This window comes from Podarcis tiliguerta (assembly GCF_965153285.1).
Source record: "Podarcis tiliguerta genome assembly, chromosome: 11".
Lineage (NCBI taxonomy): Eukaryota > Metazoa > Chordata > Lepidosauria > Squamata > Lacertidae > Podarcis > Podarcis tiliguerta.
In genome coordinates this window covers 35,680,748-35,706,666 of record NC_139544.1, presented here as the reverse complement: position 1 = coordinate 35,706,666, position 25,919 = coordinate 35,680,748, and the positions used below count along the sequence as shown (strand labels likewise).

Here is a 25,919-nt window from a genome sequence, read left to right as displayed (position 1 = left end):
TAACCCCAGATCTGGGTCAAAATGGTGCATGTGTGTGAAACCCATCCTCTTTCTGTTGCAGCCGCGTCTGAAGGTGGCACTTCCAGAGTCCCCTCCCCAACCCTCCTCTTCCTCCAGGCCGCAGTTGACGGCGGCGCCTCTCTATCTGCGATGTCTATTTCTGTTTCCCCACCCCTGCCAACCCCCAAAGCGGCCCTCGGCCTCCCCTCTCCGCCTCCAGCTGTGTCTGGACATGCCCCCCTCCCTCTCCACGGCTTGGCCGACTGGAAGCAGCGGCGGCAGCAGGCGGCGCGCAGGGGGGAGAGGAGGAGGAGGAGGACACCCCAAAGCGGGGATGATTTCCCGGCGCCCAGCCCTTTTGGCAGGGGCACTCTTGTACAAAATTCAATCTCTCTTTTTTATGAGGAGTAAACCGCCTAAATAAATTTTATTAGGGGCAAGCAATATGTTCCCTGGTCGTTCCCTTTGTTCCAGTCCTACGTGTGTGTAACAATCTAAAACCTATTTATGGAGGGAAAATCGCCGGATCCGTCATAGAAAATCCTTTTACTTGGCTCTGAAGTGATTTTCTGAAGAACACTCTTGTCATGGTGGAGATTTTGGGGGCCATTGTGCTAAGCCGTGCCTTGTTAGGGACTTCACTTTGCCTGATCAGGTGGGAAATACCTTCCATTATCCAAGGAATGGGCCTGACTGGCACTTTTCTGGCTTGCTGGGGGGGGGGGGTGAGGAAGTAGAGAAGAGGGAGGGAGGTGGGCGGTGGTGGAGGGGGGAAAGATGACGAGGGGCTGGGAGATCTTTGTAAATACATCTCCGGCTCAGCCCAGGTGGAATCCAATTCTCCTCCAATACTCTTGGATCCAAGAGGCGGAGGAGATGAAACGTGTGTGTGTGGGCGCGCGTGTTTTACATAGAGAAAAATCAAGAATATTTTCACTCTGACAAGCGTCTAGTCCCGGTTTCCCCCTCCCCTCCTCCTCCTCCCTCCCGATTTCCATTCTTTTCTTCCCTTTTCTCCCTCTCACAGCCTCCTTCTCTCTCCCCTCCTCCCCTCCCATGAAGCCCCCCGCAAGCCCATCGCGCTTTGAAGCCTCGGAAGGAATGATTTAGTTTGTTTATCCTGCTATAAAAATCAAGAGCAATAGAAAAGTCATAAAAGGGAGCGCGCCATCCATCACGCCGCAGCCTTGTTTTCCCGCGGCTCCTAAGCGAGATGGATAAGCCGCGGGTCCCAGCCCCTTGTTAAGCGCGATGATGGGGCTGCCCATTAACTATTACGCCCTTTATTTATCGACTTGAAAGGCGCACGCCGAGCCAGCCGAGCTCAGGATCTGGTGGAAGTTGGCAGATTTTTTTGGGGGGGGGGGAACTGAAGGGCAGAGAGATATGGAGCACCCCCACTTCCCAAAAAGACAAGGAAGGGAAGCCACCCTTGGAAATGTGCTAGGCCACTAGAAACAGGGCGAGGCGAGGCAAGAGGGCACTGCGGGGTGTGTGAGTGTGTCTGAGATCAGCTGAGATCTTGGGGAGAGAGAGAGAGAGAGAAAGAGAGGGAGAGAATTGGGCAAAACTATTCCGGCTCGTGAGATGCGCTGTCCAAAAGGTGGAGTGTGTGCCGCCCAGCAAGACTGAGACTCCCGGGGGTTAGCTGCCCAAAGTGGCCACCTGCCCTTTCCACTAGGCAGGCAGGCAGGCCACTCGGTGGGGGTAGAGGGGGAGCGAGCCAAGATCATCGGCTGCCCCTTCCACAACCCTCCTGCAGGCTTACTCCCGCATCCCTTGTAAAGTGGGCATCGCGGGGAGCTTGGTCTGCTTCTTTTGTCTTTACCGGCTGGTGATGGTTAGCTACTTTTGGGAGATTGGAGCAGCAGGGCTTTCTCTCTCCCCCCCCCTCCCGCGCCCACCCCTTTGCTCTCGGGCTGGGCTTGCTGCTTCCAAGTCTTCCAAACAGGGCCGAGAGGCGGGCAGCCCTTCACGCTCTCCAGCCTGACAGCGACCCCTTGAATGGGATCATCGACGGGCTCGCCAGGCGCTCAACTGCCCCACAGCTCGCTCCGCCGCCTCCTTTGTCTCCCCTTTTCAGTGCCAGCCCGAAACCCACCACCCCTGCGTTGCCAGCAGGAAAGGAAAAGCGGGGAGGGAGGGTTAAGAAACCCCAAACACAAAGGCCGAGCAATGTGTTGTGGGTGTCCGTCGGGCGGCGAAGCAGCAGCAGCACCAACAATAATAATCAAAAAAGCCATTCGCCCGGTTATTACTGAGCAGAGAGAATCTCCCAGGTGAATTCCCCACCCCCACCCATCTTCGCTTGGTGTGTGTGTGTGTGTGTGTGTGTAAGCTTTATTTGCACTACATGAATAATCTTAATTGCATCACTCTCGAATTAAAAATCAATGTTAATCAAGCTGGAAGAAGGAAATATCAGTTTTCATTGTGCCTGGCCTAGATGGCAATTCCAGCCCCCCCCCCCTTTGGAGAATGGGGCGGGGAGAGAGAGAGAAAAAAAGAATCAAATAACTTTAAAAGGCCATTCTGTTCTGCTACAAATACAATTGAAACGGATTGTTTAGGAGCGGATCAGAAACGGTACAGAATTTTGCACTTAATTTCCTCCGTTATCATTTACAATAAGAACCTCTTGCCTTGACAGCCAAGTCTAAACAGTAGTAAATTAGTACAAATTTATACTGATTTTACTCTAATAATCGTAATAAAAGCTTATAGATTTGGCACTAATTACATAAATGCCTAATGATCTTGAAAATTACTCTGGTTAGAAATATATTACTAATCTAAACTTTGTTGTTGGCTGGCTTTGAAAAATCAGAACATTAGAAATGGTTCGCTTCCCTTGTGCAAAGCACTTGAAATTGTTGGGATAGTTTAACATATTCAAGAGGAAAATAATGTTTTGTTTTGTTTCTTTTTGAAAAAAAAAAGCATTCAGCTTTATTTACTGTCTTAAACTGAGTTTGGAGACAAGCTGAACTTAGAAACTTTCTCACACGCCCAGGTGAATGAAGGAGGCGCCTGGAGGCGCTGCCTTCTCCTTAAACCAAGTCAACTGCTGGAATTATTCCTGTTTTATACAAATATGTAATTCAGCGGATTGAGATCCTTGTGGGGATTTGGGGGGCGGGCGGGGAGGAGGAGGGATGAGGAGGAAAGACTGCTGCAAAGATCCATGTTACTACAGACGTTTCATTAGGGTCACACGCAGCTTTCCTCTCTGCTGCGTTTTCCAACCATCCCATATTAGTGGCTGCACTTAAGTTTATACCCCACATTAGAAATCCTTAAATAAAGCCATCCAACACAATTTATCCCCAGAACAGATACACCTCCGCCACTCCACAGCTGTGCAGAATCTCTGTGTCCTCTTTCCCTCCCGCAAACCCCAAAGCGACGGCAAAAGAACAGCAACAACACACCACAACGAAGACATTAAAAAGTGTCTGTGAGTGTAAGACGGTGCTGGCGATGGGGGAAAGGAACAGCACAACATACCAGCCATTCACTTCTGCCCCCCCCCCCCCCCAGCCACCTATATTCCTCTTTTTATTGGGTTGGCTTTGTCAGTCATTTTCAACTAATTTGATCAGGAGGTCACTTTTGTTAAAAAAAGAAAGAACGAAAAAATAAGAGGGGGGCGGGGGAGGCTGCCTCTCCGGCAATTCATCAGCGCGGGGCGGGAGAGAAGGCGAATGGCGACGGGGGCTTTAAAAGCCCAGCCCGCGCGGCTCGGCGCTGCTGCTGCTGCTGCTGCGGCTGGTGGTGCTGAGGCTGCGGGCGGGTGGAGCGGGGACTCTTTGGGTGCTGACATTTGCAGGCTGCCCTCCTGATTGGTCCCTTCGCTGAGCTGCTCACGGGTTCACTGAAGTGTTAAGCACCTCCCCGTCTCTCTAAAGGACATTATAATGCAAGAGACCCCCTTTTTAACCACACACCGAATTTTCTTTCATTTAGGCGATCTATATATAAATATATATCTATAAGCTTGAGAGAGAGCGAGATCCGGTGCAACTTTTTTTTTCCATAAAAAAACCCACCACCAACCGCTAAAATTTGGGGGGGTACAGCTTTCGCCCTGGAGCGGTGCGCGATGCTCTCTCACGCCGACCTCCTGGACGCCCGGCTCGGTGAGTTGCCCCCCAAAGCCTCTCTTCCCCCCCTCTTCCCTCCCTCTCCCTCGCCCCCAGCAGCACCTGCAGCCAAGGAAGAAGCCCCGGGCAGGAAATGGACAATTTGTGCCTGATTTTACCTTAATGCGACTAATTTCTTTAAAAGTAATTGTACTGTATTAAAGTTTGATTTGATTTAACGCCATCTTAAAAACAACAACAAACCACCTATGGAATATGTAGATCCAAAAGCAGCAGTAGCGGAACTGGGGGGCCATTTCGTTTTAGGTTGTGGCCCCTCTCCCTCTCCTTTGTCTTCTTCCTGTTTTGTTTTTTATTTTATTTAAGTCTCTCTTTTTTGGTCTTTTGAAATAATCCTGCATGCGTGTATCTAGTTTGCCTACCCTTAAGAAATAAATTGAGGCGCCCTTGGCTTTGGACAGGTGGATGTTCGGGAGCGTCTCCCGGCGAAGGCGCAAGGCGGCCCCCTCGGGCGAGGAGAGGGTGGCTGGGGGCCGTCCGGGGGCGACTATCCAAGCGGGATGGCTCCCAAGTTCTTGGGGGGTGGGAAGGAGGCAGGGTGGGCCGGCCCGGTTCCTCCCCGTCGGGGGCCGGGTTGGCCTAGGGCGCTGGTGGACACCGTCCGGGCCCGCCGGCCGGGGGTGGACCGTGGTGTGCGCCTGGCTGAATCGCGGCGGGCCGCTGCTTTGCCTCCGCAGGGATGAAAGACGCCGCCGAGCTGCTGGGCCACCGGGAGGCGGTGAAGTGCCGCTTGGGCGTCGGAGGCTCGGAACCCGGAGGCCACCCGGGCGACCTGGCTGCCAGCGCGGACTCGGTGGAAGGCTCCACGCTGCTGCCCGGCGACGACATCTCCGCCGTGGGCTCCACGCCCGGCGCGCTCTCGGTCGGCGCCAAGGACCCGGACAAGCAGCAGGGTCAGCCCGGCGGCGGCGGAGGCGGCGGAGGCGGCCAGAACCCCGGCCAGGCCGGCCAGCAGCAGGGCCAGCAGAAGCAGAAGAGGCACCGGACGCGCTTCACGCCCGCGCAGCTCAACGAGCTGGAGAGGAGCTTCGCCAAGACGCACTACCCGGACATCTTCATGCGCGAGGAGCTGGCCCTGCGCATCGGCCTCACCGAGTCCCGGGTCCAGGTAGGCGCTCGCCGTCTGTCCATCCACCGAGCGGCCAAGCCACCCACCTTCCTCCACTCTCCGACCCTCCATCGCCCACCCCGTCCAGGGACAGGGGGGGGGCTTTCCAGGCCAGGGGGCGCCCCCGTCCCCAGACCCAAAAGGAGGGTGGCGGGACTTAAACGTTACTACCCCGCGTTGGTTAATTAGGGTCATTGAGCTCCCCTGATTAGGGACCCGAGGGCTAGCTAATCAAATTCCTCAAGGAAAGGATTTTCAATCACGCAAGGGGGGCGGGAGTTCGAACTTGTGGTTTTCGTTTTGTTTTAAAGTTGTCTCAAAAGTGAGAAAGGGCTGCTGTTGTTTCTCCAGTCCAGAGACGCGAATGCAGCAGTTTCATAAAACGGCACCAACTAAAAGCAATTCTTTCGATGCCCCAAAGCGAAGCCTTCCCATTAAAAGAATAAAATAAAATAAATATCCTTCCCTCCGCTCCATCACAGCACTGAACAGCACAGACCCTGCGTTACAAAACTTAGTTTATTTGAAGCGGACTGGGAATTTCGCTGCTGTACATTCAGTGAACGCTACAACGCTTCGAGATCGATTTCTAAGGCAACAGACTGGCACTCCGATCCCAAACACATTGCTCGATTTCACTACCAAGGAAGGCGTTTGAGGCAGCAGTGCAAGAAATATTTTCAAAGAGCCTTAAAAACCCAAGGCCTTTGCTAGAAAGCCTTTGCTAGAAGTTTTAATTTTAATTTTATTAGAATTTTATGTTAAGGAGTATTAGCAAAAACAACCCTGTCTATGAACAAACGCATTGGACGCATTATAGAAAAGATGAAATAATTTAAGAAAAGTATAACAAATCTCTTTTTTTTGTGGTGAGGTAATATTCAATTTCAGCACACATTTGTCCCACTCTTTAAGAAAACAAATCATTTGTGTGTTATCTTCCTGTTTCGCATACTGGCAGGTTTAAATTTGTTTCAGTCCGATTAGTTAAAAGGACTCTGCGCTGTCCTCAGTCCTGAACTTTCCCTTTCCTTGGTTCTTTCTGTTTTGATTATTCTGATTGAAATCGCTGATATCGAAAAGGAAAAATGTATTCTTAAAAAAAAATCTTAAAGTGGAACCAAATTTATCTGGAGGCATTTGCATTTTAGATATTTTTTTAAAGGCACTAATTAAATGCTGCTGACTCCAATACCATCATTTTAGTTTGATATCATTAACAGGTTTATGAGGAACTTAATTACAGGGAAATCAATGAGATTTCTCTCTGTATAGAGAGAATAGATGTGTATGTACTTCGTGAGTTGAAATCCTCTCTAATTAATTTAGCCAGAACTAGAGAACGCCAAGCAGATAAATGCAGAGGAAATCTAGAAACAACACTTTTAAATCCCAAGGAGGACTTTTGTGTTTGCGTTCAACAGAGTTTCTGTCGCCATATACCTACCTATAAAAAGTGCATTAATATTATCTATTAGATTAGAAAACACTATAATGGGGAGTCTTCAAGAAAAATTGTTACGCATGCCCAAACCAATTTAAAAACAGTAACACCAATGCTAAAACCCGAAAGCTACCGCAATTCTTCTCTGAATTTATATATATATTAGATAAGTTATACAGATTTATTCAACCAGCGTAGAACGTTAATTAGTTTAAATTAAAAACGAAATCTGGTTCCACATAAAATATAATTGGACAACTAACTTGGAAGGAAGGCAGAAAATAAGAAAGAAAGAAAGGAAAAGAGCAGGAAGCCTATTAAACTCCACTGGGTTTCTCCAAAGGTTAATAAGCAATTTCATTATCTGGAATGTGATGAACGAAACAAAATGCATAATATAGAATGGAAATAGTGATTATTCACCCGCTTCCTCTCCCCAGTGGTGGAAATCCGTAGAACTAAATGATAATGGGATCCTGGCCCTACAACGATTTACAGATAGTAAACGAAATTACGGAGAATGAACAGATGCATACGATCTTATTTTGGGTTAATTAATTAATACAGAATAATTACCTCCCTTCATTTACAATTGCTAACGCAAAATAAAACCCTCCACTTCAACATAAACAAGTGCTTTTCAAAGACCCGAGTCGCGATTAAAACAGTGATAAGGATTGTTATTCCATTTTAAATCATATTGTTTCTTGCCTTTCCTTTGAAGGTAAGCGTGCGTCAGATGGCGACCCGAGGTCGCTTACAGCCTGAAACTATCCATATTTTTACCCCCGTGGTTTCCCAGCCTTACTTGTAAGTAAGTCGCGTTCACCTCAGTAGGACTCACCTCCAAGTGAAATGGGGGGGGGGGCATTTTAATGACCTCAGCATAATCCTACATGCTGCTAATAGCTACGGGCGGCTGAATAGAAACAATTTAATCGAGTGGCAATTTAAATATTCTTTACTATAATGTTCTGCAGTTTAAAAAGTAATCAAATCAACATAACCTTCTTAATTAACACTTCAGAATGATTAACATTGTGTAAGCTTGTGCAAAAATAAATTATGGGAAATGTATTTACTTCCCAGTTCATTGTATTCTTGCTACTTGACCAAATGGAAATGAAAGAGTAATGGATGGGTTTATGGTCTCGTTTACACAGCCTTTGCGGCGCGTAGGGGGCTCCACATTGATCCGGGAATGCTCCACACGCCCGCCTTTCGAGCTGCTCTCTATGCACCATTATATGCAAGAATAAATTATATTTTTTTCTCACTTTCCTGTCTTCTACATTTTAAAAACCTACCCCTGCTTTGTCGAAAAGGCCTATCCCACGCCTAAGCTACCACTTTGCGCTCTCTCTCTCTCTCTCCCCCCCCCCCCCCGCCTCTTTCCAGACCGGGTGTAATAAAACCATTCTTTTTATAGCATGCCATTATTAGAAACCAATTTCAGAATTATTTATAACCTGGAATGGCTTATTAAGCAGCAATGCGAGAATCATGCAAATGACAGCGATCCAATGCAATATAATAAGCATAATCATTAGTCTCTCGCGCTGATTAATTAACTTTCAATATTTTATTTACATAAAAAGCAAATCAGTGAAATAACTTCTGCACAGCCAGGCTTGCCTTTCAATATTTTACACCAACCTAAAAATAATGTGCTGAGACTCCATTGACCGTGTCCCCCCGCGCTGGCCGTGTCACCTGCCACATCTTAATAGGGGACAAGCTGAGAGTATTTTCTAGTTTTCTAATGGAATGAGAAATTGCATTTTCTTCCTCTCCCAGTAACTATTAAAGCGTAATGAATTCGGCCTAGAGTTCACGGCTGGCTGATCGAAATGAACCTGAAATCTGAGCTTTAATGCAGCTCCCCAGATTTCCTACCAAATCTTCGCATTAATCATCCGCTGGATTCCAATGAGATCTTCATAAAGCTTTGTGAAAGGAGGGGGTTGGGGTGGGGAGAGAAAGGAAAGTAATATCCTCTCCCCTTTTTTCTTCCCCATTTATAGCTGGGGAATTAAACGGGCTATATATTTCCAAATACATTTACAGTATGTCTATATTACTGTAGCAGCAGGTATCATGAAAGTAGAGTTTGAAATTGCAAACTCCATTAGACCCTCAGTGTTGTATTAATAATGTTGGGCGGTGGGGAAGCAGAGGGGGAGTCGCTGCGTTTTCTGATCGCAGCCGAAGTTGCCCAAATGCCTGTGGCTAATATATTTCCAGCTCCGAGTTGTCATGTGCGCCTTTTCAAAACCTCCCTCAGGTTCTCTCTCCCTTTTAATCTGTCATGCACCGGTTTCCAAGTGGATACGTTCACATTTTCAAAAGCATATGCGCCGTCGCTCTGAAGTGAGGCGATGACGACCTGATGGAGATTCTTTTACAACCCCAGTAAACCATGACACATAAAAAGATTTTGTGGCCACCATTTAACTATTAACCCTAAAACATAATTGAACACGACTTCTCTCCGTCTCTCTCTCCCCCTCTCATCTTTTTCTTCCTGCCTTCCTTCCTATTATTATTCCTATAACATTTAAGTCCTTAACAGCTGTTCCTTCTTGCTAATGGCCAATCGCATTTCCCTGTATAAATTGAAGGGTTTGAAAGAATGCGGCGGTGCTCCGGAGCCTCTCAAATCCGCAGAAGGCTTGTAGACTTGTCCCTAAAGCGGAGTAGGCACAAGAGCTCGGAGCGGCCCCATTCCAGAGTGGCGTGGCAACCCAGTACGCCCACCGCCCGCAAATAAGACAAGGATCTTTGTTACTAAAGCGCACACGGACGCTTCTTAAAACAAAAGGTTGGAATGGGACAATAAATACGGAATTGTTACGGAAATTCCCGGTTCCAAGATTGGAGTTTGCTTCCCTGGTTAAAAAAGCAAAGCAACCAAGTGGGGTGTACACCATGTACCCAGATTTGACTCTGGATAGGGCCCAGCCCAAATACGCATCTCCATTCTGCCCCCCTTTTGCGCGGCAAAAGTTCCTGCCCTTTCACGTATCCTTTTTATGAATCAACTTGTGGCGGCGGCAGCGCTGTGGCCGGGGTAAAAAAGCCCGAGCAGGGTAAGACAGTGCAAAGAGAGAAAGGGGTCGAGGCAGAAGGAGGCAATAAAGAACAGGTCAGATGTAGGCGGGGAGAGAGCTGGAGAGAACCACCAAGCTAAAGAATATTCCCACAGAGAAATAAATGAATACCAGGCCAAGTCACTTATTAAGAACCCGTAATATTTACATATACAGTACAAGCAAAATTGTGTATATTCGCGTGACATATACGTTCATGTAATTAACTCGACTAGAGTAAAACCAAAAATACTAACATTGTCTCACGATAGTTGTGCCGAGTGATCCTAAACATCTTTACTCGAAAGTAAGCCTCACTGAGTTAAATGGAGGCATTCTAAGGCTAGAAGGGGAGTGTGCGCCATTCAGTTCGGGGGGGGGGGGTACGTCCGAGGAAACCTGCATAGGATCGCGGTGCCCGCCACAGTTGGCTTTTCTATCCAGCCAAGTCCCGCTTGCTCATTTTCAAAAGCCTACTTACAGTGCAATACTAAGGATGTTTTTCAGAAGTTGAGACCCACTAATTTCTGAAAGTCTGATACCAGGTCAAGTATGCTTAGCGTTCGAGTCTTGTTTATTTATGCTTAGTATTTAGACACTTGGGAAAGGCCTATTTTTTTTTTTAAAGCCGAGTTGAATGGCTCAGTAGAAAATGAAAAGCTGCTGACACAGACGAGTTCAACGTTTGGTGGAGCTGACAGAAGCTCGGTTGATTAACTAAGGCATCAGAATGAATATCTAAAGCAAAATGCTCCACAATTATTGCAATGGCAGCTCACTTGAAGTAATGATTTAATGCATCTTTGTTGCATCTCCTTAATGAGGTACTTGAGCTTCACCACAACTCAACTGCAAAATAAAAACTTTAATATATATTTAAAGCTCAGCTTCTCAGTAAGCAGCAATCTTTTCCAAGTAGTCACTAATCTGGCTTTGTTTCCAATTACATTATATAAATTATTTCTTTTGGGGAAAAGTCTCCCTTATGTCTTATTTACATTTACAATATGAATATTCCTTGTGCCTTGAAGTAGGAAGAAAAACATACAAAAACACCAATTATTTCACTGGGAAGTATGGCATATTCAGTGCTTTCAACTTCTGGTACTCAGGTAGTAGGAATAACTCCTATAGGAAATCACTGCTAAGCACTAAAATAAAAATAAACATGTGTATGGGACCTCTACACATCTATCTGCAATGTATATTTAGAGTGCAAACACTTATTTGTTTGATCCCAGTAGAGAGATCAATACACAGCTTTCTCCTGTTCATCCATATTCCCTTGCTGATCTAGGCTCACATATGCAACAGATGCTATGTGTATGGATCCTGTGGTTGGATGCTTTAGGGCAGCAACAGTGGTTGCATGTGTGATTCCCAGCCATGGGTACCAAATGCAGGGTTCTCAATAACCAGCATAGATAAAATATGGATGCCAATTGTATATGAGTATGCATCTTCCATATTGTCTGTTGATGTATGCAAATCAGGATACAAAATATAAACATATCTAGCCTCACATAAACACACACACATACATACATGCATATGGGTAGCTAAAAATGTACTTCTATATGCAAAAGTCCTTGTAAAGATGGGCAAAGAATGCAATCCGTATTCTGATTTATATATTTGCTCTAGGTATATGGAACTAATGCAAATAAGATGTGGATACTTTTAAAACTATTATAAGAAACACAATCTTCTGGTGCATTAAATGAACATGCCTACAGATGCATCTCTTGCTCATAAATATTTTATAGCTTATATTAATGTACTTATCTTGATGATATTTCTTGGGTATCCTTCATAAGATATCCCATTAGATTATTTAAAAGTATAGATCTAGTGAACTCAAGTGGTTAGTGAATAACTTTTCTGCAATCTCAGTCAGAAACCAATTTAACCTGAACTTAAGTTAAATCACTGAAACTAAAGAGCCCACATGGCTTGTGAATTCAGCTACTACTGAACACCTAGTTCAAATGTGAGGAATGGAACTTGTGTGTAAGTCTGAAGGTAAATGTGCATATTTGAGAAAAAACACAATGACACCGTTCTCTAACTATGTTTTCTTTGAAATATTTCACCAATGATTTCGGTGCAAATCGCAAGAGTGCTTAGGATGAGGTACTATAAGAACCATGAAAGTCATGTCATTCACATTGTCTTAAACACAAGTTTTGCGCAACTTGTTTATACATCAGGGTATCAATTAGACTGCTAGCTCCAGAAATAAGAGGTACGATTGTAGCTTTATTTTTTTCTTTTGTGCCTATGCTCACAAAGTAGGCCTCCCAAACTAGATATGAGTCTAGACGCTTAATAAATTTGTTTATAAAATCTGAACATTACAAAAATAGTAACAGCTGTAGCAAACTCACAATAGTAAAATAACAGATTATTGGTACCAGAGTAACAACTTTAATTTCTACTGTTTTCCCTGGGTTCTATCAGGGGAAAAGGCAGGATATAAATAAATATATAATAATACTTTTTCAAAGGGCTAAAATCTAAGGATTGTAAATACAGCATGCCAGCTCTTTTATTTTATCCCTCAAGCCATCTGTGTCCAGAGTGGGGAAATGTTCCTCCTCCACCTCCACCACCACCACCTTTAAAAGAGTATTCTCCCTTTTGTCCCCAATGGAAATAGAATAGCTGCCCTTATTTTCTCTCTTCACTTATGCTCCCTTATTTGTCAATGGAATATTTGGGGTCGGTTTCGGAGGAACCGTGGCGAGGCTGAAGGAAACAAGGCAGCGAAAGTCCTTTGCCTTAAGAGCAATGATAAAATACCACTGCGTAAAAACCCATATTTTAGCCGGACAGCAGGACAGACACCAGACGTCTGTATCCACACACAGACGCCTTCTTCCTCTCCTCCTGACAACTCCATTTTCGCCTTTAGGGCCTCCAGAGGCGTGGGCCCTCACAGAGGCGGGTGGCGGAGGGACGCGGGGCCTGTTCAAGCGCTTTGCCCGGAGAGCCACGCTAACCGGCCTCTCTTTTCTCTGTCCTTCCCCCCACTTGTCCTTTCCTTCCCCGCCGGCGACGACGGGCGGCCAGGTGTGGTTCCAGAACCGGCGGGCCAAGTGGAAGAAGCGCAAGAAGACGACCAACGTGTTCCGCGCCCCCGGCACGCTGCTCCCCACGCCGGGCCTGCCCCAGTTCCCCTCCGCCGCCGCTGCCGCCGCCGCCGCCATGGGCGACAGCCTCTGCTCTTTCCACGCCAACGACACGCGCTGGGCCGCGGCAGGCATGCCGGGCGTGTCGCAGCTGCCCCTGCCGCCGGCGCTGGGCCGGCAGCAGGCCATGGCGCAGTCGCTGTCGCAGTGCAGCCTGGCGGCGGGGCCCCCGCCCAACTCCATGGGCTTGTCCAACAGCCTGGCGGGCTCCAACGGCGCCGGCCTGCAGTCGCACCTCTACCAGCCCGCCTTCCCCGGGATGGTCCCCGCCTCCCTGCCCGGCCCCAGCAACGTGACGGGCTCGCCGCAGCTCTGCAGCTCCCCGGACAGCAGCGACGTGTGGCGGGGAACCAGCATCGCCTCCCTCCGCCGAAAGGCGCTAGAGCACACAGTCTCCATGAGCTTCACCTAATGGCGTCTCCTTCCCGCCTTCCCAGCCAGCCAGCAGCCTGCCCCCAGCCGCGCCTCCCGCTTTCCCGCCCTTTTTGCTTCTTCTAATTCCTCCTCTTCTTCACCTCAGCCCTGCCCTCACTCCCCACTCCCGCCATTTTTTTGTACTTAAAAGAGGGAGGGGGAAACAAAACAAAACACTTACCAGGGAGTCTACTCAGGATCAGAAGTGAGTGGACTGGTTTGCGGGCAGAGTTTAAGAGTGGTCGTCCAAATAACACGACCCAGGCAAGCGCACGCACACACAAAAACATACAGGCAAGGAACACGCTCACCCCAACCGCCGCCTACTGTGCTCCAAGGGCGGAAACACAATCGACGTGTGTCTTAATAAGGATTTGAGAGATACTCAACCTGACAAAAGGACTCGTTGGATCTCCTCCTTTAATTTACCCCCACCAAGTTCCAAGCCCGCACAGCCAAATTCAGATCCAGGCATCTGTTGGGCTTTTATTTTTTTATACAAAACACCAAAACAAAAACCCACCTCATGTAGAAAGACAGTATACAATGTGTGCATGTGCGTGTACAAATAAAGATGAAAGTTGGTTGCAGGGGTTTTGATAGAAAGGTTTTCTTAAAGGGCAAGTTTGGCCCTCGGGTGGCTGCGAGGCAAGAATAGTGGTCAGGATGTGAAGCGTGAAGGGGAAATTGAACCGATTTTGATAAAAGCATTTTTAAGCGATTTTTTGGGGGGGCAGGGGAGGGATTCAAACGATTTTTAAAAAAGAACCCACTCCAACCACTTCCTATTACTCTTTTTTCTTTTTGTGGGCGTTTTGATTTCTTTGTTTCGGTTATTGCTGTCCCTCCAGTTTCTCTTGTTGCCCTCCCTCTCCGAGCAGCAGGCTGATAGATAGATAGATGCCTGGCGCACGTGGACTTGAGACATCTCCAACCTGGCAAAGACTTTGTACAGATAAAACAATCAGCTATTTTTTTCTCCCTTTCTGCATGTGCTGGTCCAATCCCAGAGAACAGAAGCTATTTCGAAGAATGAACAAACAACGTGAAATAGGATGTTTTGTGTAGATAAAGCATTCTTGTTACATACTGGTCGATTTGTGATATGTTAAAAGAAAAAAGAAAAGAAAACTTACTGTCTGTGCTTATTTATTATGGAATTTTGGGTTTCTTAATAAATGTTTGAGGCTACTATAAAGCATATGATTTGACTTTTGCCAACAAGTTTATATATCAAGTTAATGTAAATGGATAAATAAAATCATTTTCAATATGTGATAATGAGAACGATGGTGTGGCTTGAGATAAGAGGTGTTTTAAACGAGAGAAGAAATAAGATACTTGCTACCTTATTTTTAAATTTAGGATCCAGCGAGGTGAGGGGGGGAGGGTTGTCATACATTTGGAAATAGTTTGCTTGCTTGAACTTTGCGATGAAGCACTTCATTTATTACAATTTGGATACTTTATGTGAATAAACTTTTTAATTTCTCTGCGTAAATGACCTTTTAACTCACGAGCAAGGTTATGGTGACAATAGCAGCAGCAGCCGGAAGCAATTGAAGTTAAACCAAGGAACACACGATGTGTGTGTGCACGCGCCTGTGCTCGTGCCCGCACATCGAAGGACGGGAGAGAGTTACAGAGAAGGCAGCAAAAGTCTAGGGCCCTTTGTGTTGGCAACGTTTTGTAAGAAGTGACACCATTTAGTTGTTAAGCCAAAAGCAAAAATTTATCCGGCTTATTTCAAAGAAGCCCTTTCAGTTTCACAGAGAGAAGAGGCATGCACGGCTGACTGCAAGGAAAGTCCACAGATTTCTGACGGTAAAAATCTTTTTTGCCGAATACGAAGGCTGTGAGCTCCAAGAAGAAAAGAAATAAAAACGCAGAAGCCCCGGTGTCGAACTATATGAAGCCAAAAAGAATTGCTAATAAAAATCTGAAAGGGCGGGTTAAGATTAAAGCAGCGTCCGGGTGTTTTCTTTCATCTCAGTTGACTAAAGGTTGTAGGCAGGGCGAAATGAAATTGACATGTATTTGGAGAAAGCAGAAGGTGCATTTTGCAATCTATCTTTTCGCCGGCTTTCAAATGAGCCGCTGTTATTGTTGCTGTGACTCACTAGACATGATCTTACGGCAGAGAAGACATTCGCTTCCCTTCTCTTCGCTGTTTGCAAACTTGGGCTCTGCTAAAGGGCAGAAGGTTGTCAAGCACCAGGTAGAAAAGGATGCTTCGTTTTTTAATGCTTCACTCAGATCGTTTTTGTCTGCACATCAATTATAGATCTCTTAATTACACACAAGAGGGTGCCCAAGTCTGGAGCCTTTCACAGAAGGGCCCTTGGTTGCTCCCCAGTGAATTCCGCAGATGCTTCTTTAATTTAAAAATAAAATAAAAAAAGAAGTCAATGATTAAAGGTCCAGGATGAGAAGGAAATCACTTTGGTGTCCTGAAGAAGGAGCCCTTTGGATAACTTAGGCACCCCAAATGCCATTTAAATGAAGCTCTAATTTAAAAGTGGTCACTCTCCAGGGTTACACCACAATGGCAAGAGAAAGGTATCATTCTTTAATATCAGTTTTGAGATTCAGCATTCACACAGGAGGTAAACATAATCAAATATCATATACAGATTAACGGATGATAATGTGCAATCATATGGAGCCATTTTGAAAATAATTTTTGAAAGCTCCCTCTTCTTCAAGCAAAAATATTAATCCTTCCTCCTGATGACACTAGAGCTCCACTGGCCCAGGAAATGAATACTCTTGAAATTTTTATTATGCCCTTTTGTTTGCGTTTTTGTTAAACTAGACTAGAATCTAATTTTCCCCCAGACTGTGAACTGAATGTATATTCAGTAACTTTAATTAAACATGCTGCATCACATCTATTTTGGTCTTGGGGATACATTTAGAGACAAATTTTGATTCTCTCATTGACTTCTAAGGTCTGTAGAGCCAGTCCCCATCCACTGATGCACCCGACCTCTTTTATGTGTCTTCTATAATCTCAGTTGATATTAGAGATCCCAGATGGATCTATTTGATCCTTAATCTTAACATCCTTAACACCAGGGGCTTCAGAGAACATAACAGAGAGCCCTTATTTTAATACCCCCCCAATTCAGTATCAGTCCACATAGTTGTCATCTTTCCATTCTGCCTTTTGTCTTTCACTCTATATCATAGTTTCCTTATGATGTGCTTTATGCCTTTAATTGAAATACAGTAGGTCTTTTATCTGCTTTATAATGTATTTTTCAAATAAAATACAATTCCCTCCCTCTCCATTTCTTGTTTGTTTGATGTTACTGAGAGCAAGGAAGACCCTACTTCTGAGAATTTTTCTTCTCTTACAGAATTTTGATTAATACTATTTTTTTAAAAATAGGACACAGGGTGTGTGTGTGTGGAGAAATGCTCTGAAGGGCTAGTTGCTGCAGCGCTGGCCTCACATAGTGGCTCAGAGCAAGGTAGGATATGCCAACTCTAACCTCTGTCAGAACTGCACCAGGGCTGACCTTAGGCACATTACTGTTCTATATGGGCCCCTTCACACATTAGGTGGTGGCAGAATGGATCAATTCAACTGGGATCTGCAGCCAGCTCAGCTTTCTGACTAGCATATTTGTAAGAGTTCCCAAATGCAGCTGTGTACAGTGGTACCTTGGGTTACATATGCTTCAGGTTACAGACGCTTCAGGTTACAGACTCTGCTAACCCAGAAATAATACCTCGGGTTAAGAACTTTGCTTCAGGATGAGAACAGAAATCGTGCTCCGATGGCGCAGGGGCAGCAGGAGGCCCCATTAGCTAAAGTGGTGCTTCAGGTTAAGAACAGTTTCAGGTTAAGAACGGACCTCCAGAACGAATTAAATACTTAACTCGAGGTACCACTGTATTGTATTTTTAAGTGAGCAATTAAAATATTAGAATATACCCAAAAAGTGACCCAAATCTGCAATATATATGGGGATAATAATGACATTAACTTGCTTTACTAAGATAACAGATGAAGTGTTTGGATCCTAAAACCTCTTATTAACATATCTAATGTTTGGGTAGCCCAACTTGAAAACCAGTTAAGTCACATGTGTTGGGTTGAGCTTGAGGCAGAGCAAATTGTCTTCATAAGCAGATAGCAGTGAGATGCATGTATTTCCATCACTGAAGTAAACACATCCAATATTGGTTTAAATTCTAATGCTCCAATGCATCTAGGTTTTCGATGGACTTATTGAACCCCCAGGTGGCTTGCTCTAGTTGTAAAAGAGTACATGGACTGCCATCCTTAACTCAGGGGGGTAGCATGGGTGGTAGGTGCACAATTTTGAGGGGTGTGAACTAGGTGTCCCCATGGAGGCACAGCCTTTTGCAGGGATCCCTGTCCCACCCAAGCATATCCTGGCAGGCCCTGTCCCTGGCTTCCCATCCTTCCCTGCCTGTCACTGGGGGGTTTCAGGGAGCCCAGTCTGGCCTCACCACTGCATCCCCAACCCCCTCGTTGAATGGCCACCTGGCTCAGTGTGCTCCTCGGACAGTGAGTGGGTACAGATGGAGGGAGACAAGCAAGGGGCAACCCCAGTATGGCCTGGCCTGGTGCTCCTCTACATGGGTGTCAGGGGGATTTGCCCACCAAGGGTCATGTTGATTGGCTGGGCTCCCCCCGCCACAGGCGGGCAAGCTCTGGTGGGGAGGTGTCACTCTGGCAGCATTGGCATTGAGGGCTGGTCTGGTGTGGTGGGCTCAGTTCACCCTCCGGACCCCGCCTGGCGTGCCCGTGCGCACCCCAGGCACCAGCAAACCACGCTACGTCAGTGCCTTAACCTGCTGGTTCAAGAGTGTGTCCTATTATCTTAAACAGATACAATGTTAAGTAAGCTTAAAACTTAAGTGCTGCTCTTTTCATTCTTCTGAAATAAATCTGACTCCTCCATATCCTAAACCTTTCAGAGGCTGAGCCAATGGTCTCCAAGCAGTGATAGTGTAGAGAATTATAGAGAACTGAGCCACACCAGCATAAAGGGTTCTTATGTAGCCCGCTTTTGTCCTTCCATTTGTGCATAAGAGGCATGACTCACTTCACATTTAGGTGATCTCTGCAAATCTCCCACTGCTCCTTACCAAAGTGCAGCAAAGGTTGTTTACAAGCATGCTAATTTTACAGCCCTTTTATATAGCTTTAAGTGAGACAGGTTTATGATGTAGGCATGTAATAAAATATAGTCTACAAGAGGTTTTTTTTTTAAAAAAAAACAACAACTCCAACATCAACCATGTGTTTTAAAGTGTTAGGTGGAAATGGGCTCTTAGGCTGGGGAGGGGGGTACCAATCCAAAAGGTCCAACTCCATTCACTAATGGAAATGTGGTAAAGCATTGCAAAGACTTCCACTTAATTATTCTTCCCAAAATATGCATCATGTTCTCGAGGGTTTAATGAAAAATGTCCTGGTTCTGAACAAAGCTGCTTGGCTTCACTTATCCTCAATGTAACATTTGTTACCATGGCAATAGATGTTTGCCTTATATGAAGGCCTGGAAATTTGTGGAACCAGGTGGATCGGGGTGACCTGAAAAAGCTCTACATTTGCCTAGTATAGGGGAAGCGATGCACTTAGAACTGGGATGTGGTGAAAGAAAATAAGGCGAGTGCAACTTATGAGTAATAATTCCCAGAACAATTTTCCTTTACAAAGTGTTTACAAACTATATCATATATATTCACAACAGCCTTGTAAGTGTCTCGTCTGACTGGTCATTAACTTCACTTTGCAGAGGAAAACGGAGGCTGCAATTCTAAACATGCTTACTAGGGTGTTGTTGGCATCTGTCTGTCTCAAGGGACAATTGAGTGAGCCTGCAGGGGTGAAGTCAAACCTCTGGAGATACATTAGCAGTCCGGAAGTGACTTCTCTGGGGCGCAAGCCTGGGCAGTGTGTATGGAGGCCCTGGGCTGTCAAGACAATAAGACCCCTTCTTAGTCTCGTGGATGAGGTCCAAAGGCAAACAGAGGAATACAAATGGCACCAGCCTGGCTGCTGGAACTGCATGACGGAGGTGTACAAGATGCCATCCAACCGTCTTAGCGACTCCACTCTGGATTTGTCTAGGGTTTACTCCTTAGTCTTTTCTTCTCCTGAATATATCCCGCAAGGGAATGGGTACAGATTTTTCCTTGGGGTTTACACCCAAAGCCTTTCTCAAGAATGAGTATTGCCGCAAGGCAGAGGAGGTTTAGGATCAGAGTTTTCCTTCTTCTAGATGGGCTACCGTACTTTCCCATGTTAATGAGCCCCATCTGGGCGTACTAGGGTGTATGCCCTATTGATCATAACGAGGCTTACTTCTGAGTAAACAGAAATGGACTAGAACTGCATATCACAGAATCGGAATCTAGATCAAACTTCAGCAGTACAGTGGTACCTCAGGTTACATACGCTTCAGGTTACAGACTCCGCTAACCCAGCAATAGTACCTCAGGTTAAGAACTTCGCTTCAGGATGAGAACAGAAATCGTGCTCCGATGGCGCAGCGGCAGCAGGAGGCCCCATTAGCTAAAGTGGTGCTTCAGGTGAAGTACAGTTTCAGGTTAAGAACGGACCTCTGGAAAGAATTAAGTACTTAACCCGAGGTACCACTGTACAAACATTGGACTATGTGGAAGGTTACTTCACACTTGATTTGAATTCATTTAACTACTTGTGCTGTTTATTGTGATCATTTTTCTTTTTTATTCATCTTGTTGGTTTTATGGTTGTATCACGTGTTAATTAGCTACTCTGAAACGAAGGATGTAGATATTTTAAAAACACAGGTAAAGGCATTTTCATGTTGGAATATCTGCAAAACATATGTGTAGTAGATCATTCTGTGTGATAACCTCACCTGTGGGTTTGGTTTGTTTGCTTTTGTTTTGTTTATGATTAATCTCAGCAGACCTGAGGTTAAAGGCCTCAAGCATATTTCCATAGGCTGATTTGCTCACAAATGAGTGTCCTTTTCAAGTGGCTAACCATAAAAAAAAAACATTCTAACAATTATCAAATCACCAAAATAAACATAACAAATCACCAAAACAAACATATCAATAAGAGCTCACATATTAAGTGGAATCTTGGGAAGAACCCCATGGGCTTAATGGGTGGAAATGGGCAGGCTGCTTTCAGAGCTGGCAGAACACATTTTGATTTCTGAAATGATGGGTAACATGATGTCCCCTGCTAGAAACTAACCATACTGCCTGGTGTATCTTCCTTCAACATTGGTGATGGGGGATAGCGTCCTCTAACATGCCTGAGGGCAGGAAAGAAAAAGGAACATGAAGCCCTGTTGTCCAACAGAAGAGCATCACTGGCTTCCAGTACAATTCAGTTTCAAGGTGCTGGTTATTATCCATAAAGCCAAAAACAGTTTGGGACCAAGCTATTTAAATGGAATCTCTTGCATGAATCCACTTTCTCATGTTGTGCTTCTCTTGACCTGGTCCATTGGCCTTTTGAAACAAGGTTGGTAACAACACATGAGAAGGCATTTCCTGTGGTGGCTTCCATCCCGCAGAAGCTCCACCTCCATACCCCAAGAGCATGGGTAGGTAAACTAAGGCCTGGGGGCTGGATCCGGCACAATCACCTTCTAAATCCAGCTTGCGGACGGTCTGGGAATCAGCATGTTTTTACATGAGTAGAATGTGCCCTTTTATTTAAAATGCATCTCTGGGTTATTTGTGGGGTATAGGAATTCGTTCATTTTTTCTTCTTAAAAATATAGTCCGGTCCCCCACAAGGTCTGAGGTACAGTGGACCAGCCCCCTGCTGCAAAAGTTTGCTGACCCCTGCCCAAGAGGTTAGGTCTCACTGGATTTTTATTTTTGTTCTGTTGACAGTATAAAACTTTCCTTTTTAAGAAAGATTTTGATTCTGTTGCTAATTAGTGTATTGATGGTACTACTCCTGGTGGGCTTGGGGGGGGGGCTGTTGTTTTAATGGTTATTATTGTTTTCATGTTTACTACTTATGTGTATGCCACACTGAGCAACAGTTGAGGGGTAAAGCAGAATATGATTTTTTTTAAGGTAACCCAGAAAATATGCATCTAGATGCAAATGTATTTGCATCAGCATCACACATGGCTCCCCCCTGTTGGACTGGGCTGAAAGATTATAATGCAATAGATGATGATGTTTACTTATTGTTATTATTACTGATTTCTATCCCGCTTTTTAGGATGGGGTATCTAACCTCACAAGACAACAATAAGCCATTAACATTAAAAAATATTGGGTGATATCCCTTTATTTCAACAAGTCTATTCTAAGTATGACTATTCTAAGTATGACTAACACTGAATATCACTCATTAGCATCAGCTAATGAATATTTGATAAAACAGAGCTCCATTAAATACAGGCTGGAATAAAAATATTTTTAAAGGATCTCCTAATAACGAGAAAGGAGACTATTCATAACGACTCTATGGGAAGGGTTTGCCAAAAATGAATTCCTTCTATAAAACTGGAAAAATGCTATCAGTTTCTAAACATCAGCAAAAGTGTTTTTTAAGCAAGGATCAGTTATTAGATTCCAGCCCTGTACAATACTTTATTTATAAATATTTCAGGTGACAGTAGGCCAGGGTCACATTTCTGGCTACGTGCACAACTAAGGTGCCTGGGATATAGCCAACCTTGTTCATCTAATATTTTTCTGAAAGGCAGGAAAATGGAATAAACCGAATATCCTTTCAACAACTGCAACAAATACTGAATTGAAACAGGAAAGAGGAAACATTTCTCTCTCTCTCTCTCTCTCTCTCTCTCTCTCTCTCTCTCTCTCTCTCATACACACACACACACACACACACAGAGAGAGAGAGAGAGAGAGAGGAAATTTATATTTAGCCTACATTTAGCTTTCTCAAAGCTTTCAGCATTAATATAATATTTTACTGTTTGTCAGGACTTGCATATGCTGGACATATTTGCCTTCCTTAGTTTTAATATTTATAGAGCTTTAATAAGATTCAGTTATTAGCAAGTAGATATTGATTTATTTCCATGCCAACAGGCTTGCGAACATGTTTATTCCCCTTTAAATATTTCTGCCCCTTATACCTACAGATGGCTGTGTAATTAGGAAGAAGCTTTTATTTACTTCTATTAAAATGGTTTATCACTTCCCTCTCGTCTTCTTCCTCATGGGAATGCAAAATTCCATCACTTTGTAGACTGTAGCATTGGGCATGATTCATGTATAGCACTAGTGTAATGCCTTGTGGCTGAATCTTTTGCTCTCTGCTTGGTGAATGGCAATCCAGAGAATCTGAACTAACTTGGAAAGGCAGGGAAGGATTACACTAGAAGATGAACTCTTGTGCCACTTCCTGCTTTATGGTTCTCTAACTGCCTCTGGTGAGCAATAATTAACAGTTGCAGAAACTTTGGGAAAGGGATGCTACAGAATAGATTATGCTATTTTAGTATCACCAGCAATCATCCTTGCCACTGGCAACAAAAATGTGTATTAATTTGTGTTGTGCACTTTAAATTTTCATGTTCAGAATAAAAACCTCAGAACATGAAAATGTCTCTTGCAGTAATGGAGTGATGGCAGTTAACCTGTCAGATGAAAGTGCATAACCTTCCTTTTCTCCTTTTCATGACAAAGATAATCTTATCTGAGGACATTTATGTGAAGAAATAGAACCATGGCATGGGGAGACCCCTGGATCATTAATCCTGGCATCTACTTCCTTCGCAGTTCTTTGATTAGTTAGATTCATTCATTGGAGATTTCAGAGCAGGTTTTTCCTCCATTTGTCACTATTGGCTAGGTTCACTGAGTTCAGGCTGAGCTGAGGCAGAAGCAATGTTTACTAGTAATTTGGTAATACAGACTACCCTAATAATTCAGCATAAATATATCTTCCTAGGGGGTGGAGAGTAGGAGCCATTTGCTCCTACATACTAATACAGGTTGCACTCATGTTCAGAGAGAAATGAAAGAACACAACTGACTAGGAATGTGTTTTGTATATTATATGAGGATTAATAACTAGGCCATCTTTGTATCTAAGAAAGAATATTAATGGGTTGCCATAAAATAGTCGCCTTCAGTCTGGTATTAACACAGATCATGCCCATGTGGATCACTGCAGGAAATTATGCCTTTTTAGCATTTCATGAAAAAAACAATATAGAGGACAAAAGGCGTAAGTCACTGAGCCATTGAGCCAACCCATTCAAATGGCCCATGCAAGGGGACTTTAAATGGGACTTCACAGGAGAACACCAATACTCTCTGAAAATGGTTCCAATCTGTATCAGGATGTAAGATAAAATAGCTGGTGCTTTTTCAGATGAGATATTTGTGCTGAATAATTATTAGAACAGTCTATATTACCAAATTGCTAATAAACTTTTATTCTGAATCAGTTCAGCCCGAACCTAGCTAATAGTGACAAACAGAGAAGCAGGAAATTCTTTGCAATATCCAATGAGTGAATCTAACTAATTAAAAACAACAACCCTCTGTGGATTGTGCCCACAAGGAGGATTTTGGCTTTTTCTAACAGAGAGTGAAAAATGTAAAACACATATGTCATTATATAGCAAATAATTACAGCACACCCATCTATACTTATTCACAGTCAACATTCTCTCACAGTATTGGATTTAGGGCCTATAATTCATACATTAGGCAGCTGACACATGCTGAGAATAATATTAAGTTCCACTTCTGCATTACTCACACAATGTTTAATATACGGTATTCTCTGTTTCTTTTCATTTAAATAGCTAGCCTGGTACAATCAAGCAGTGTATAAATTTTATTAAATAAATAAATAAGGTAGGAAATAATATAAACACACCCTTCCTTAACTTCCCTTACTCCATTCTTTGTCAACTTGTTTCAGATTTGCTGCTGTCATTTCCCCACATTTCAAGTTGTTAAAGTTAAAGTTGTTACAGAGAGCTGTGATGTAAGGAAAGGACCTAACACATATTTTGTCTGGACCATGTGTCTAAATGCACAGAGAAGACCCATTTGGACAGAAGTTTTAGATCAGGTTGGAAGTTCCTGAAGGACTGTACACATGACAGTTTTGTAGAGGTGCTGAGAATGTATGCCATGACAGTCAAACAGGTTCATACGGATTCAAATTTGTATTGTAAATGTGGCTCTAGAATGTTCTGGGGATATGAGTGATATAAGGCCTTGCCACAAATCATGTTGCAGGAATTCATTCTGGTATCATGGACTTCAGAGTGTGCCAAAGCTGCCACCAGTCTCTTGAGTGAAAATATAACATAAGGCTATACTGCCTCCTTTAGTATTTTTTAGGACCAAGTGAAAAATGGACTCCCAAGATTTTTCATGTTATTTGTGGTTTGGTGGTGGGTTCACCGAATATTATTTCACCAAATATTATTGGGGACGAGGTAAAATTCTTCAACAGTTGTTATCAGAAAACACTTCTGATTAATTTCTGCTGACTTAATATTGAAGTAAACTTCATTGTTAGACCATATTGGTAGATAAAGGAAGCAACGGCCTAAGAGAAGAGGAAGTTAATTGAAGGAGTAGAGCTAGACCTATTATTTCTCTCCAGAATATTAATATAACATTGAAAGAATAATGATGCTGGATCAGCAATTTTACCTAAAATTCATAGATAAAGAAAGTGGGGATGCCATTTTCTGAATATTCTCCAGAGAAGTAAGAAAATTCCCCAACAGGTCAAAATAGAAAATGTTCAATGAAATTTCATAACGTTTTCTGAGAAATTTCAGCTCAATATTTTTCGACACCATACAGTGCTGCTGAATATTATCCTCATATTCATGATAGCAAAAGCTTCCAAGCTATTTGCTCCACAGCCATGTCCTCTCCCCACAAGGATCACAAATGACAACTAATCTATCGAGGAGAGGGCAAGAAAGAATGGAAGCATCTATCAAATACTGTATAGGAGGAGATAGCAGTGATTCAAATGTGACCCTTTCAGGCACTTTGCAGGTTTCAGGTTCCACACAGGCCCTCTGTGAAAGAGAAAACACTTAATGGTTGATCCCAGATCTCTTCAAACACAAAAAGCAACCATTACTTAGTTCTGCTTCCTTCCTCGGGGAAAAACTGATTTATGCTTTAGGTATTGTGTAACACCTCCTAAAATTAATCTATGCCTCTGTTTCTAGAAGAACTGCCTATTACTCCGCCTGCTAAAGGAACCTGTGTGTTTTGCATGAAACAACAACACAGTTCTTTGGATTTTGAGCTATGGTTGGATGCAACCTGTATGTTTTGCTGGGATGATATTTTTCCTTTGCTTATGATGAAACATTTTATTTTTTTCCATGTTAAGAATTATTAACAAATAAGCATCTTCACCTGAATTAGTCCTTTAATGTATTTGGAATAAGACTAAGGTTACAAACGCAGCTTGTTTGGGGGAGGCATTAAACTACAGATGGATATTAAAGTTACAAAGTTCAGAAGCTGTTCTCTTAC

At 44.0% G+C, this 25,919-nt stretch overlaps 1 protein-coding gene and 1 long non-coding RNA gene across 3 annotated transcripts in view; one reads left to right on the top strand and one right to left on the bottom strand.

Annotated features, from left to right (window-relative positions):
- OTP (orthopedia homeobox) overlaps window positions 1-14,540 on the top strand; it is a 22,558-nt gene extending 8,018 nt beyond the window's left edge. The window contains exons 1-3 of one of the 2 annotated variants that reach the window (XM_083404314.1): window positions 3,807-4,139; window positions 4,841-5,271; window positions 12,877-14,540. In XM_083404314.1, coding sequence (XP_083260440.1) covers window positions 4,103-4,139; window positions 4,841-5,271; window positions 12,877-13,407 — 999 coding nt within the window. In that variant the 5' untranslated portion in view covers window positions 3,807-4,102 and the 3' untranslated portion in view covers window positions 13,408-14,540. Of the gene's footprint in view, window positions 1-3,806; window positions 4,140-4,840; window positions 5,272-12,876 lie in introns of those variants that run through there. The other variant, XM_083404315.1, reaches the window with a different exon arrangement.
- LOC310660095 overlaps window positions 1-15,238 on the bottom strand; it is a 35,369-nt gene extending 20,131 nt beyond the window's left edge. Inside the window, exon 1 of the long non-coding RNA XR_014503177.1 lies at window positions 13,591-15,238. This is a non-coding gene — a long non-coding RNA (uncharacterized lncRNA). The remainder of the gene's footprint in view (window positions 1-13,590) is intronic.
- Window positions 15,239-25,919: the final 10,681 nt, after the last annotated feature.